General features: G+C 43.3%; 1 protein-coding gene across 1 annotated transcript in view; it reads left to right on the plus strand.

Annotated features, from left to right (window-relative positions):
* RARB (retinoic acid receptor beta) overlaps positions 1–14,236 on the plus strand; it is a 256,557-nt gene that overhangs the window by 209,506 nt on the left and 32,815 nt on the right. The window contains exon 6 of the mRNA XM_030205690.1: positions 9,048–9,252. Coding sequence (XP_030061550.1) covers positions 9,048–9,252 — 205 coding nt within the window. The remainder of the gene's footprint in view (positions 1–9,047; positions 9,253–14,236) is intronic.

The raw sequence follows: 14,236 nt of genomic DNA on the forward strand, positions 1-14,236 counted from the left end.
TAGGGATTCGCCTTATCGAGATCTTTTTCAGGCAGATTATTCTCATCTGTTGTGCGCTTTTCAGGCTGACTTACAGCATTGGTCCTTGTTGCCTTTTTCCCGGTTTACTAGGATTTCTATTTTTAAAATGAATATACTTTCTCGCCTGATGTGTCTTTTCCATGTGCTTTCCATCGCCCCACCTTGGAAATTTTTTTGTTTCTTTGCATGTCAAGATCTTTTGCTTTATTTGGCAGAACAAGCATCCTCGGTTGTCTTGCTCTGTTCTTTATAGGGCTCATAAGAGGGATGGGCTGGGTATCCCTAATTTCATCTTGTACCATTGGGCTGATCAGGCTTATGCTGCTATTGAATGGTTTCAGAATCACTCCTCTAAATTATGGATTCCCTTGGAACAGTGGTTGGTGGGTTCAGTTCCTCAATCCTACTTAATGTGATTTTTGCTGAAGCATCAGCAGGTTTCTGAGCGTTGCTGACCGGCTCCAGTGGTGACTTTTCAGGCTTGGGACCAGATGATCCCTGACTCCTAGTTTCATATTTCACGCCACACCCCTATCGTGTTTAATCCTTTGTTACTGGACCAGTACGCTGCTACATGGGATTCGGTCCCGCATGTCTGCTGTTCCCATGACTGCTCTCTGTCGCTCACACTGCAACATGTGCGATGCACCTGCACCTCTGCTCTCCTATTGCCCCAATCCGGCGGTCGGTCATCTCTCCTTCCTGTTTGCGGCTCCCCACATGCGGCACATGTGACTGTTGTTCCCATGACTGCTCTCCATCGCTCACGCTGCAACGTGTGTGATATGCCTGCACCTCTCCTCTTGCCCCGGTCCGGCGGTCGGTCATCTCTCCTTCCTGTTTGCAGCTCCCTACACCGACTCTGCCGCCGCACACGTGGCACATGCAGTGCTCCCCGTCCTCCTTCTCGGCTCTCGCTCCAGGTGGGTGGCTGGTTGTTCGCACTGCGCACGGCGGGGGGCCTGGGCCGCCAGCGCCTGCTTGGCGATGCAGTGGGGTGGGTGAGTGGCTGTCGGCGTTCTTCACCCTATTTATGGGGGCCTGGGCTCCACCATCCGTCCAACACTTCTCCTTTGGGATGGCGGGCATCAGGGTCAGGATCGTTCGCGCCACGGACCTGAGGGAGTGTGGGTTGCGGTCGTCCCACAGGGATGGCATGGCTCAGATTGGATGTCCGGGGGGTGTCATTTTTATTTATTTATTTTATTTTATTTTTGTTACATTTGTACCCCGCGCTTTCCCACTCATGGCAGGCTCAATGCGGCTTACATGGGGCAATGGAGGGTTAAGTGACTTGCCCAGAGTCACAAGGAGCTGCCTGTGCCTGAACTCAGTTCCTCAGTTCCCCAGGACCAAAGTCCACCACCCTAACACCTCTCACTCCATCTCCCTGTCTGTACCCTCGGTCAGGTCCAGCAACCATCAGGCTTCATCTCACTGGACTCCGTGACCGGGTCAGAAGCTGCCGTCCACTCTAGGTCTCCTGAGCAGCCTGCTCCGTGACCATTATTACCTGCAACCAGATGCCGGCAGTTAAACCTGAGCGCATGTAATGTAAGGTGTGCCAATGCTGGGTTGCTCTAGTATTCTAAAATGGGATCTGGGCACTTATGTGCTCCTATAGAATAGGATCTCATTGTGTCACATCAGGGAGTCTAAATGGACATGCCCAGTTATACAATTACATTTTATTTGATAGTAATAAGGGGTTAGTTTGAGATAGGTCAGGAATTAGGGAAAAAGTAAAGATACTTACCTGCAGCTGGTGTTCTCCAAGGACAGCAGGCCGCTTATTCTCACATGTGGGTGATGTCATCTGACAGAGCCCTGGTGTGGACGCTGAATCGCTAGCACTAAAGAAAGTTCTAGCAGTATCCCACCGCACATGCATTAGTACCTTCCCGCCCGACACTCAAGCAAGGATCCCTCAGTCAGGTGAAAAGCATAAAAAGTACAACAAAAAAATACACCTATGGGAGGTGAGAGAATACCAGCTACATGTAAGTATCTTTGCTTTCTCCGAGGACAAGCAGGCTGCATTATTCTCACATTTGAGAATCCCTAGCTACCGGTCTCACTGAAAACAAGAAAGCTAGGATAATAGAGTCTTGAAACATCAAGATTAAAACTCCAATCAACCTGAAACTATATACATACTAGCTGTGTAGGTGAAGCCTGGAACAGAATAAAACCGGGCCTAGGAGGGTGGAGTTGGATTCTAGACACTGAACAAATTCTGCAGAACTGCCTGTCCAAACCAACAGTTGCATCGGGTGTCCTGATCCAAGCAGTAGTGGGGTGTGAAGACCACGTTGCAGCCTTGCAAACTCCTCTAAGGAGGTTGATCTTAAGTGGGCTACCAACGCAGCCATGGCTCTGATATTGTGAGTGATGACATGTCCTTCAAGAGTCAGCCCAGCCTAGGCATAAGGGAAGGGAAAGGAAATGGCACTTGATATACCGCCTTTCTGAGGTTTTGCAACTGCATTCAAAGCGGTTTACATATATTCAAGTACTTATTTTGTACCAGGGTCAATAGAGGGTTAAGTGACTTGCCCAGAGTCACAAGGAGCTGCAGTGGGAATTGAACTCAGTTCACCAGGATCAAAGTCCACTGCACTAACCATTAGGTTACTCTTCCACTCAAAGTACCTAAGCAAATGAGATGCCTGAAAATTCCATGCAGAAAAAAAAATATGCCTCGGCGTATTCTATAAAGTATGCCTATATTTTATAGAATAGGCTTAAATTTCCATGCGGTATATAGAATACGCTGAGCGCCTTTCCACATGACCAAATTTAGTCGTGGCCATTTAAGCCATGTTTTACTTGGCGTAAATCCCAATGCCTAAATTAGGCGCAGAGCAGGTGTATTCAATAACAATGAGCAAATATTTTAGAAAAATGCCCATGTCCTGCCCATGGCCCCTTTTCAACTATGCAACGTAGAATTTAAATGCACCATGTTACAGAATATGCTTAACGAGTTGTGTGCATACATTTTAATTCATGATAATTAGTGCTGATAATTGCTTATTACCATCCAATTAACAGTGCTGATTAGCTAGTTTACCAATTGAGTTATGCATATTGTTATAGAACACACTTCGATTTCCGCACGCAAATTAAGGCACGATATATAGAATCCCAGGGTTAGTGTGCAAAATTGCACATGAAGGTCATAGAATAGTAATCTTAACAAAAGAATATGCTTTGCTGTATATTCTATGGAAGCAGATATTGTGTAGTGGGTGAATATATATATAATTAAATAAAATAAACCTCAACAGTCCTGAGGAGAGTCATAGACCTTTACTGAAAACCTCAATGGGATGTCTATCATCGGCTTTCGTCCCACTGTAAAAACAACAGTGGAAAACAACTGCCCCCTAATAAACACCTCAGGGGGAGAAAAAGCCACTGCCGAAAAAAAAGCCAGCAAGAATAAACTAACACCCTAAATAATCACAATGTCTGCTTACCACTGTATCCAAACACTTAGTAGTCAAAAAAATATCCCACAAGTAAATATATGCTTAAATGCAGGAAGCTGGATAGGACGAAAGGCTGTACTTAGCTTAGTTTCCGAATATATGCTGGAGTGCTCAAAGAAAGGGAAAACCACTGTCCACAGTGGCCCAGCACCACTACATTACTGAGGATCATTTCAGGCACATCCTGTTATTTGGCTCATTTCTACATACTCTGGGATTTTTTTTTTAACCTTCCATTTGTATGAAAAAGTAGAACTACATATCCCAGAAAGCTTAGATACTGGAACCAAAAAAAAAAAAATCCAACAACCCAATAACTATCTCAAAGTGCCTCTAATAGCCTGGTGTTAGCGGAGCGCGCTCCATGATTATCTCATCAGATCTCACTATTGTATACCTGTTGTTTGGTCTCTGCCTGGAGTCCATTCCAGATAATTTATAGCCGAAGCCATTAATCATGGCCATACTGAAAATGTGCAGCTTCAAGCCCCATCATTATGAAGAGAGTATTAACTGCTTTGACCTTTTCTTCTTTTTCTGTCAGAAGTAGCTTTGAACATCCCTTATCTAAGACAGTGATATATTGGATAAACAGAGCGAGAAAGAGAGAGGAGAACTATTCTCCAGGCAGTGAAAAAAGGGAAAGGCTGAGGTTGCCCTACAGTCCTCGGTATTTACCTCTCATTGTCCCTTTCCTGAGAGGCCTTCATTCATTGCAGATTGTCTCATCATTATTGTGTGTGGTCTCTCGAAAAGACAGAGCCATCTATTACTGATTGCATGCCTGTCACTGCTACCACTATTATGATAAGTCACAGTTAAGTCCCTCTTGCAGCAGAAGACAGACGGTAATTTATAAACTGTGACATTTTCTCAAGCACCTACTGCTACAAAGCTGTGGGAAGAGAACTTATTTATCATCACATGGTGCTTCCAAATAGTTAACGTTATTGCAAGAATATGCTTTATAAATATTTTCAAATATTTGTGGCCTTAAAAAGCACCCATCAGGTCCTACCATGTAACTCGACTAAGTGCTTATTATTTTTTTCTTAGGGGTTGTGACATTGACTCACTACTTGGGAGAGGCCTGACCTCTTCTGAGTTATAGCTGAGTGTTTTGTGGGTGGCATCTTTTGGTCTTGAACATAAAACAACAATGTAATTACTAGAAACAGAAATGCCAAAGGTAATTTTTTACAGTTGCACCTAGGTAATATGCATTTTCATGCACCTATTTATGCCTATTTTAATAAAGCCAAGAATATGCCTAGTTGATTTTATAAAATACTTGCATAAGTGTGAAAGAACATGTATATGTAGATGGCAGTAATTACCCCCAGATTATATGTAGGTCACCAAAAGTTGGACACATCCCAAATTCTGCTGCACAACTTATATTCTACCAGTGTCGCTACGCTCATATTAGTCCTCTCCTCAAGACACTTTGTTAGCTCCCTATCTGTTTGTGTTCAGTTTTGGAAGCCGTACCTTGCTAAGGATGTAAAAAGAATTGAAGTGGTGCAAAGAAAAGCTACAAAAATGGTACGGGATTTGCGTTACAAGACGTATGAGGAGAGACTTGATGACCTGAACATGTATACCCTGGAGGAAAGGAGAAACAGGGGTGATATGATACAGACGTTCAAATATTTGAACGGTATTAATCCGCAAACGAACCTTTTCCGGAGATGGGAAGGCGGTAGAACTAGAGGACATGAAATGAGATTGAAGGGGGGCAGACTCAAGAAAAATGTCAGGAAGTATTTTTTCAAGGAGAGAGTGGTGGATAGTTGGAATGCCCTCCCACGGGAGGTGGTAGAGATGAAAACAGTAACGGAATTCAAAAATGTGTGGGATAAATATAAGGGAATCCTGTTCAGAAGGAATGGATCCTCAGAAGCTTAGCGGAGATTGGGTGGCAGCACCGGTGGTGGGAGGCGGGGCAAGTGCTGGGCAGACTTCTACGGTCTGTGCCTTGAAAATGGCAGATACAAATCAAGGTCAGGTATACATCTAAAGTAGCACATATGAGTTCATCTTTTTGGGCAGACTGGATGGACCGTACAGGTCTTTCTCTGCCATCATCTACTATGTTACTCATGTTACTATATTAAATCGGGACAGCGTTGACATAAAACATGCCCTAGAGGGTTCCATCTGCTCCTGTAATGTGGTTTCCCTTCTCTCAGTGGACAACTGAGCTGTTCCATTCTTTAATTACTTCTTACTAAAGAACCCCAATTTTTTCTATTTATGGAAGAGAGTTCAAGAATGCACATGGGGTAATTCTACAAAACGAGTTCTAACATTTATGCACCAAATATGCCTATAAATGGTTAGAAAAATGGCATATACCTCAGGGGCATAGCCAGACCTTGGCAGAAGGGGAGATCCAGAGCCTGAGGTGGGAGGGCACAGTTTAGCCCGTCTCCCCCAGCCGCCAACCCCCCTCCCCCACCACCACTTTCGATCCCCCCTCCCGCCACCTGGTACCTTTGCTGTCGGGAGTCACCAACCCCCGCCATGCGGTCTTCTTCAGCGCCGGTCTCAGGACTCACAGAAACAGATCAGCGAAGGTGCTGGAGACCGGCTCTGAAGAAGACTTCAGCTGGCGGGGGGTGAGGACCCCCAACAGCAAAGGTACCAGGCAGCAGCAGCGGGGGAGGGTCAGCGGTGGGGGGGGGTCGAAAATAGAGGAAGCCAGGGCTACATATGTGGGGGCCCATGCCCCCGTGGCCCCACCTAGCTACGCCCCTGATATAACTGCATATGTCTGTAAATACATGTATTTGACAGGTAGGTGCACACAAATGCAGACCATGGATGTGATTCACACGTGGAGGGGCATAATCGAACGTCGCCGGCAAAATAGTTCGCCGGCAATCTATTTTGGCGGCGGCGCTAGAGCTGGCCGGAACGGTATTATCGAAAAAGATGGCCGACCATCTTTTCTTTCGATAATACGGTTTTGCCCAGCCAAATACCAGAGTTTGCCGGATTTTAGATCGCCGGTTTTGTTTTTCAGCAATAATGGAAAAAAATGCCGGCCATCTCAAACCCGGCGAAATCCAAGGCATTTGGTCATGGGAGGAGCCAGCATTTGTAGTGCACTGGTTCTAAAACTGTTTTAAAAATACAAAAAAACCTCCCAGGTGCATAGCTCCCTTCCCTTGAGTGCTGAGCCCCCCAAATCCCACCCAAAACCCACTCCCCACAACTGTGCACCCTTACCATAGCCCTTATGGGTGAAGGGGGGCACCTACATGTGGGTACAGTGGGTTTTGGGGGGGTTGGAGGGCTCAACACTTAGCACCACAAGTGTAACAGGTAGGGGGGGATGGGCCTGGGTCTGCCTGCCTGAAGTGCACTGCACCCATTAAAAACTGCTCCAGGGACTTGCATACTGCTGTCAGGGAGCTGGGTATGACATTTGAGGCTGGCATACAGGCTGGTAAAAAAAAGGTTTTTATTTTTTTAGTATGGAAGGGGGTTGGTGACCACTAGGGGAGTATGGGGAGGTCATCCCCCATTCCCTCCAGTGGTCATCTGGTCAGTTGGGGCACCTTTTTGGGGCTTGGTCATGAAAATAAAAGGGCCAAGTAAACCCGGCGAAATACTGATTAACGCCACTTCTTTTTTCCATTATCCGCGAAAGCCAGCCATCTGGTAGCCACGCCCATGCCCATCCATGTCCCGCCTTCGCTAAGCCGTCGACACGCCCCCTTGAACTTTCGCCGGCGAGGCGATGGGAAAGCAGCGATGCTGTTAAAAACGCCGCTTTCGATTATATCGATTTCGCCGCTTTTGAGAGATCGCCGGCCATCTCCCAATTTATGTCGGGAAATGGCCGGCGATCACTTTCGAAAATAAGCCTGTTAGACACATACTTTGATGTGAAGCACAATGAATAGCTGCTGTACAGGACATGACATGGTGAAATAGTAGAATCTTTATACAGTATTAATTTTTACCATTAGGAATTGAAAAAATAAGCAGAGAAAATCAAGACTATAGTTAGTTCTTTTGGATACAGTCCACTTTTGACTCTTCTCCACACTCATATGAAAATTTGCTGCCAGGATGAAATGAAAGCACAGAATAAGCCACAGACTAGACTGAAGCAGAGTACCTGAAAAATTCTCAATGCTTCTGTGGTATTCAAAATAATATTTCTTCATATGCTAACTTGTACTTGTATAAAGCTTTTTAAAAAATATGGATTGTAGGCAGGTTGCATTGTGCTGGGCAGGACTTGTGTTAGATGTGCTGAGGCCCAGAGCAGAAATTTGGGAAGGAGCCCCAAAGGCATATTGACAGGCTTCACTTTTTTTCTATTTTGGACATTTGCCACCCCCCCCCCCCCCCCCGCCATGGCATGGGGGCTCAGGGCAGTTGCCCTGTTTGCGTGCTCCTCCCCCTTTTATGCCAACCCTACATCCAAGTCCAGATGGAAAAGAGTGGAACTAATGAATTCTCTTGAAATGAACAGTCCTTTAAATCCCAGTGCTTCACAGAACCAGTTCACACTAAAGAGTTGCATGGGGACCCATCCCCGCCTGTCCCCAGTGGAATCTAACCCATACCCCATATGATCTATTCCATCCTCACCCACCCATGCAATTAATCTTCTTCATCCCCACCTGCACCCATAGGAGTCAATGCTATTACTTACTCACTCACTCACAGCCCTCCATTTCCTCCTGACCCCAACAGTCTCCTGTGGTTTTTTGGATGAGTGTTCCAAGGTGCCCCTCTGGGCATTCCAAGCCTTGTTCTGGTGCACCAGTTGCCTCACTCAGTGTGTTCCAAACCTCATTCTGGCATCACCAGAGATTTTTTTTTTTTTTACCACACTCCCCTGTGAATCCTGCGGCAACTTCTTCCATCCCCATGGGAATCCTGTGGTGTCCATGGGATTCCCATGATCCCTATTCCTATATAGCTTTCTAGTTCACACACATGCTTACCAAAATTTCAACTAAGTGCAACTCAAGTCTCTGACAAAACACTGGGTGCTGAATTTCAGAGATATTAGCAGAAAATGGACAATGCATTCTAGCCTGCCTGACACATCCCAGAATTTTCTAGGAATACTCAAGTGTATGACTGAGCAAAACACACACCTAGAATGGCCAATTGATGCCAAAAGACAGATTACAAATTACAACCAACCAAAAAAAATCTTCCCAACTAGTGTATGCTGAGCAAATCTTAACTGTTTCTTATCAACATACAATTTAGCCCAATCAAAACCTGAGCCAAGCCATATTAAGCAATTTGAATCAGACTGAGGCTACCCAATCCAAATGTGTTGTGAAAACTGTTTTTGATTCAAATTAGACGTAGCTATTTCAGAAATCCAGAAAATGAATCTGAACTGAAAAATATCCAGCCAGTGTAGAACTCAAGCTACAGACATCCAGCACTATTGACAAAACTCCTATCTGAATAAAAGAGATTTAAAAATAATTTTAATTGGAAAAGAGATCTCAGGCCATCAGCCATAAAACTTTTGTTCTCCTTCCACAGATTCTTCGAATTTGCACAAGGTACACACCAGAGCAAGACACAATGACTTTTTCAGATGGCCTTACCCTAAACCGAACTCAGATGCACAATGCTGGATTTGGTCCTCTAACTGACCTCGTGTTCACATTTGCCAATCAGCTTCTGCCTTTGGAAATGGATGACACAGAAACAGGCCTGCTTAGTGCCATCTGTTTAATTTGTGAAGGTATGGTTCTGCAATATTGTGCCATTCTTCAGAAACTACAGTGATATTTTTTCCATAGTTGTAACACAACATCAAAGAAACATGTATGAGTGTATTTGGTAATTCTGGTTATATTGGTTTTATTTTGATACTTTAAGAGAAGTTTGTTCTTACAGATGTTCCACACATAACAAATATTCAATTCCATACACTTATAGGATTTTCTGTCATTGTTATGCAGATTATTTTGAAATATTTTGATTTAAAATATCTAATTCATGCTTTTTTAATGTGGACTATGACACAGTAAAGAATGTTTCTACCATGAGTCTTGATGGATAAAGTTACTACTTCTCTTCAGGAATGCGCATTTATTTTGAAGCATAGTGAATAACACAATGAATCAGCCTTGTTTCGATTAATTTCAAAAGAAATGGACAAAATAGAAATTAAATTTGTTTTCTTGTGTTTCATTTCATTTCAGGAATAGCACACAGTATTTGAAAGTTAGTGCATGATATTCCAGAAACAGAATAAAATTAAAGTAAAAAACAACATAAAACAAACAAACAAAATGTGATTGTACATGACCCTACATGACCCTACCAATCAATAAATACTTTGGGCTTTGAGCTCTTAAGCCTCTCCCTCAAGCACAGATACTATCTCATGTGTTTTATTTAATGAGAAAGCTTTTTATTTATCTGTTTTCTTCATAAGTACATCCGTACGGTTTCCCTTCCCTGTTGTACAATGTGTTTTCTTTAGACAATTTTTGTGAAACATAGAATAGTTCACATTTGGTTTACAGTGTACTACTTGATTTGACTGAACAACTTGTAGGGTCACTTTTATAATGTATGGAAAGTGACATCGCATCCTATAAGCTGATTTCCTGTAGCTAGGCTAAGAAACAAAGTTTTATTTGTAACAACTGTACTCCTAGGGCATCAGTTTATTAGTTACATCACTGAATTGCATAACTGCACATAGTACTGAGCAGAGATTTCTAATAAGTATGGAAAAGTCTTTATTGAGCGTGCATAAATCTTCAAATGTCGCAGGGGCAGCTATATTGGTGTTTTCAGTTCCCATTGAACCAAGTAAAAATTAGGGAAAGAACAACTTCCAAAGAGGACTTTGCTTTCCCAGAAGAGGAGCAGTTCACTTATCATACTACTGAGACTTTCTAAGAGTTGGCTTCAAAATAAATAAAGAAAGAAGCCAATCACCAATGAGCAAGACACATATTTGTGTTGGGAATTTATTCCATTTCTGTTTTGTTCTTTAATTTGTAACAAGGACAAGAAGGGGGAAGGCAATCCAAAAATCATAAAAATGAGCATCAAAGGGGATCTACCCTTCAAAAAAGCCACAGAGGACAGGAAGTTCAACTTATCATTCCCTGATCAGAGGATGTGTCCAGAGAATAATGTGATACAAACTTAATTTCACAGTTTTGCAAATTTCCTCAGGGGAGCTAGATGTTCAATTGCCAACTGACATCATAATGGACCTAACATGGTGGACCAGACATAGCTTTCAAAGTTCAATCAACCTGTGAAACCATTGCAAGGCCAAAAGGCAGAACATAATCCTAGAGGTGCAATATCCCTACTGCAAATTTCTAGTAATAGAAGGTATGAATAGCGACCTTGAGATCCAATGCATATAATCAGTTTTCTTTATTTATAAATGGAAGAATAGTACTAGAAGAAATCATCTTGAATCTTTCTTTTTTTTTTCTTCAGGAATTTGTCCAAGATCCATAGGACTAGGTTAAGTCTATATAGCCCAGTCTTATGGGTACCTGGAGTGAAAATTCCACCCTTTACTCCTGTGGTACAACACATTTAACTACTTTGGCCAGCATGAGGGAAGTGGTTTCCAACTTGAAGTTCTGATTTTGAGAGAGCTGATAATCATTCCACATAGAATCATAGACTGTAACAGCAGATAAGGATTATTAGGCCCATCTGGTCTGCCCAAGTTCATTGCCACCTTTTGCAACTAGGTTTGTCTGTGCTTATCTCCTATGCTTTACCATGTTTCCATGACCATATATTTGTTCCCACCACTTTTATTGGGAGGTTGTTACATTCATCCACCACTTTCCTGATGTTGCTGCTGAGCTTGACCCTTGGACAGCTTCATAACATGATTTCTTGCTCTAGAACCGACCTCCATATATTTTCATTCAATGAAGGAGTCCTCCACTTCCTAAGGTCTACCATAGCTCCATTAGGGCCTGATTTTTCCCCATTGTCTGCAGGAAAAGAAAGCTTAATAAATCAGGTCCTTATTGTATCAGTGCACAGTGCTGGCAGAAGCCAGCAACTCCTCTCTCCCTTCCTCACATGGCATATTATCAGCAACATGCCAGTGACACCCAATAAGTGTGCCAGAGACAAGTGCCTTCATGACTCACTTACCACCATGGCCCGCCTTCACTCAACAAGTCTCTCCCTCTCTCTTGTTCCTCACACCCTTTCCTCATAGTCTCTCTCTCTCTCTCTCATTCACCTGTACTTTCCCTTCATCCAGTCTTGCTCTCTCTCATTCCTCCACACCCTGCATCTAATGTCTTTCTCTCATGCCCCCCAAATTCTGTCATCCAGTTTTTTCTTTCCCCAATAGTCCCAACAACCTAACATCCAGGCACCCCCTTTAGTTAGCCAGCCCCCGTCATCTCCTTATTTTCCAAGTGTCCCCTCATTTAGCCTGCCACCCCTCACATCAGCCAGACAGCAGACTTAATTTACCTCCCCTTCCAATTGCTGTCCACTATTGCCATCAAAGAAATTAAGCTTGGAAGGGACATCAGGAGAGTCTTTCATATCAGGGCCAATACCTACAAAGTAGTGCCTGGAACAGCTTGTGCTTGCACTGCTCCTTCGCTGTGGAACTTACTCCCAAAGATTCTTCACACCGAACTCTCAGAGCAGAATTCAGCTCTTAAAACATGGTTTTAGTTAATCGTCTGTACCAATCAGTACATTAGCGGTCTCTCCCTCTCCTGTCTTAGGCCCTCCTGTTGTTTTACTGCTATATGACTAACAGTCAAAAGGTATATGCTGTTGTGTTATTCATTCTTCCCTGTCTTGTTTCACTTAGTTAATGAGTTGTCACTATGGTGCGCATGTCTCTCCCTATGATTCTGTTCCCCATTTAAGACTGAAGTGCACGTGATAGAGTGGTATACTATGAGAACATAAGAATAGCCATACTGGGTCAGACCAATAGTCCATCTAGCCCACTATCCTGTTTCCAACAGTGGCCAATCCAGGTCACAAGTACCTGGCAGAAATCCAAATAGTAGCAACATTCCCAGGGCAAGCAATTCCCTATGTCTGTTTCAATAGGAATTGGTCCAAACCTTTTTTAAACCCAGATATGCTAACCTCTGTTACCTCATCCTCTGGCAATGATTTCCACAGCTTAACTATTCTTTGAGTGCAAAAATATTTCCTCCTATTTGTTTTAAAAGTATTTCCAAGTAATTTCCTCGAAGATTATATAGACCTCAATCATATCTTTCCTCAGCTGTCTCTCTTCCAAGCTGAAGAACCCTAACCTCTTTAGCCTTTCCTCATATGAGAGGAATTCCATCCCTTTTTTCATTTTGGTTGCTCTTCTTTGAAACTTTTCTAATTGTGACCAGAATTGAAGGCAATACTCAAGGAGAGGTCACAGCATGGAGCGATACAGAGGCATTATAGTATTCTTGGTCTTATTTACCATCCCTTTTCTAATAATTCCTAGCATCCCATTTTTGGGTTTTTTTTTTGGCTGCCGCTGCACACTGAGAAAAAGACTTCAGCATATCATCTATAATGACACCTACATCTTTTTCTTAGGTGCTGACTCCCAAGGTGGACCCTAGCATCAGGTAACTATGATTCAGATTATTCTTCCCAATGTGCATCACTTAAATTTCAGCTGCCATTTGGATGCCCAGTCTTCCAATTTCCTAAGGTCTTCCTATAGTTTTACACAGTCTACACGTGTGTTAACAACTTTGAGTAGTTTTGTGTCATCTACTAATTTAATCACCTCACTCGTCGTTCTGATTTCCAGATCATTTATAAATATGTTAAATAACGCCAGTCCCAGTACTGATCCCTGTGGCACTTCACTATTCACCCTACTCCATTGGCCTTTTAACCCTACCCTCTGTTTTCTGTCCAACAACCAATTCCCAGTCCACAATAGAACCTTGCTTCCTATCCCATGATTCTTTATTTTTCTCAGGAGTCTCTCATGAGGAAGTTTGTCAAATGGGGGGCTAGGCGTAGGCATACCAGAACCCTGATGGAGTCACAGCAACTGAAGATATTTCAGCTCCAGCGATGGGTGAATGATCTCCTAACCCATCAAGTGGAAACAGATATTTTCTTGTATAAATACAAACTGCTTAGATGGGAGTAAAAAAAAACACCAGGATGACCTTTATCTAATTTGGTCAGACTCCACAGGGAGTCACAACTCAACAGATTGGGACTGTGCAATCTTTTATGCAGTTTTATGGTGAGCTCTATGCGGCGTGAATGGATGACTAGCTGCATTCCTTGATGCCCCTATCAAGATAGAGTAGATCCGTATGGCTATCTGTTGGCTGAAGCTGGCTAAGAACCCTGGCCCAAATGGTTATGGTGGAGAGTTCTATAAAATTATGGAAGATTTAGCAGTTCAGCCCCTACACTAGATGTTCCAGGAAGTTCAAGATACAGGTATGTTGGGGACCCATCAGAATACAACACATGTTATAGTCCTGCCCAAACTGGGCAAAAACACGGAATTCGTGAGTTCTTACAGGCCTATATGCCTTCTTAACCAGGACCTAAAGATTCTGATCTCTTTACTTGCCACTCAACTAAATTGGTTCTTGCCTATTCTGATTCACTCTGATCAGGCTGGTTTTGTCCCAGGACATTACTCCTCAGTGAACATCATTTGCTCAGTAGTGACACTGTAGCAGCGAGGTCAGAGATTGAAAGCTTTGGTA

Source organism: Microcaecilia unicolor, chromosome 1 (genome assembly GCF_901765095.1).
Source record: "Microcaecilia unicolor chromosome 1, aMicUni1.1, whole genome shotgun sequence".
Classification (NCBI taxonomy): domain Eukaryota; kingdom Metazoa; phylum Chordata; class Amphibia; order Gymnophiona; family Siphonopidae; genus Microcaecilia; species Microcaecilia unicolor.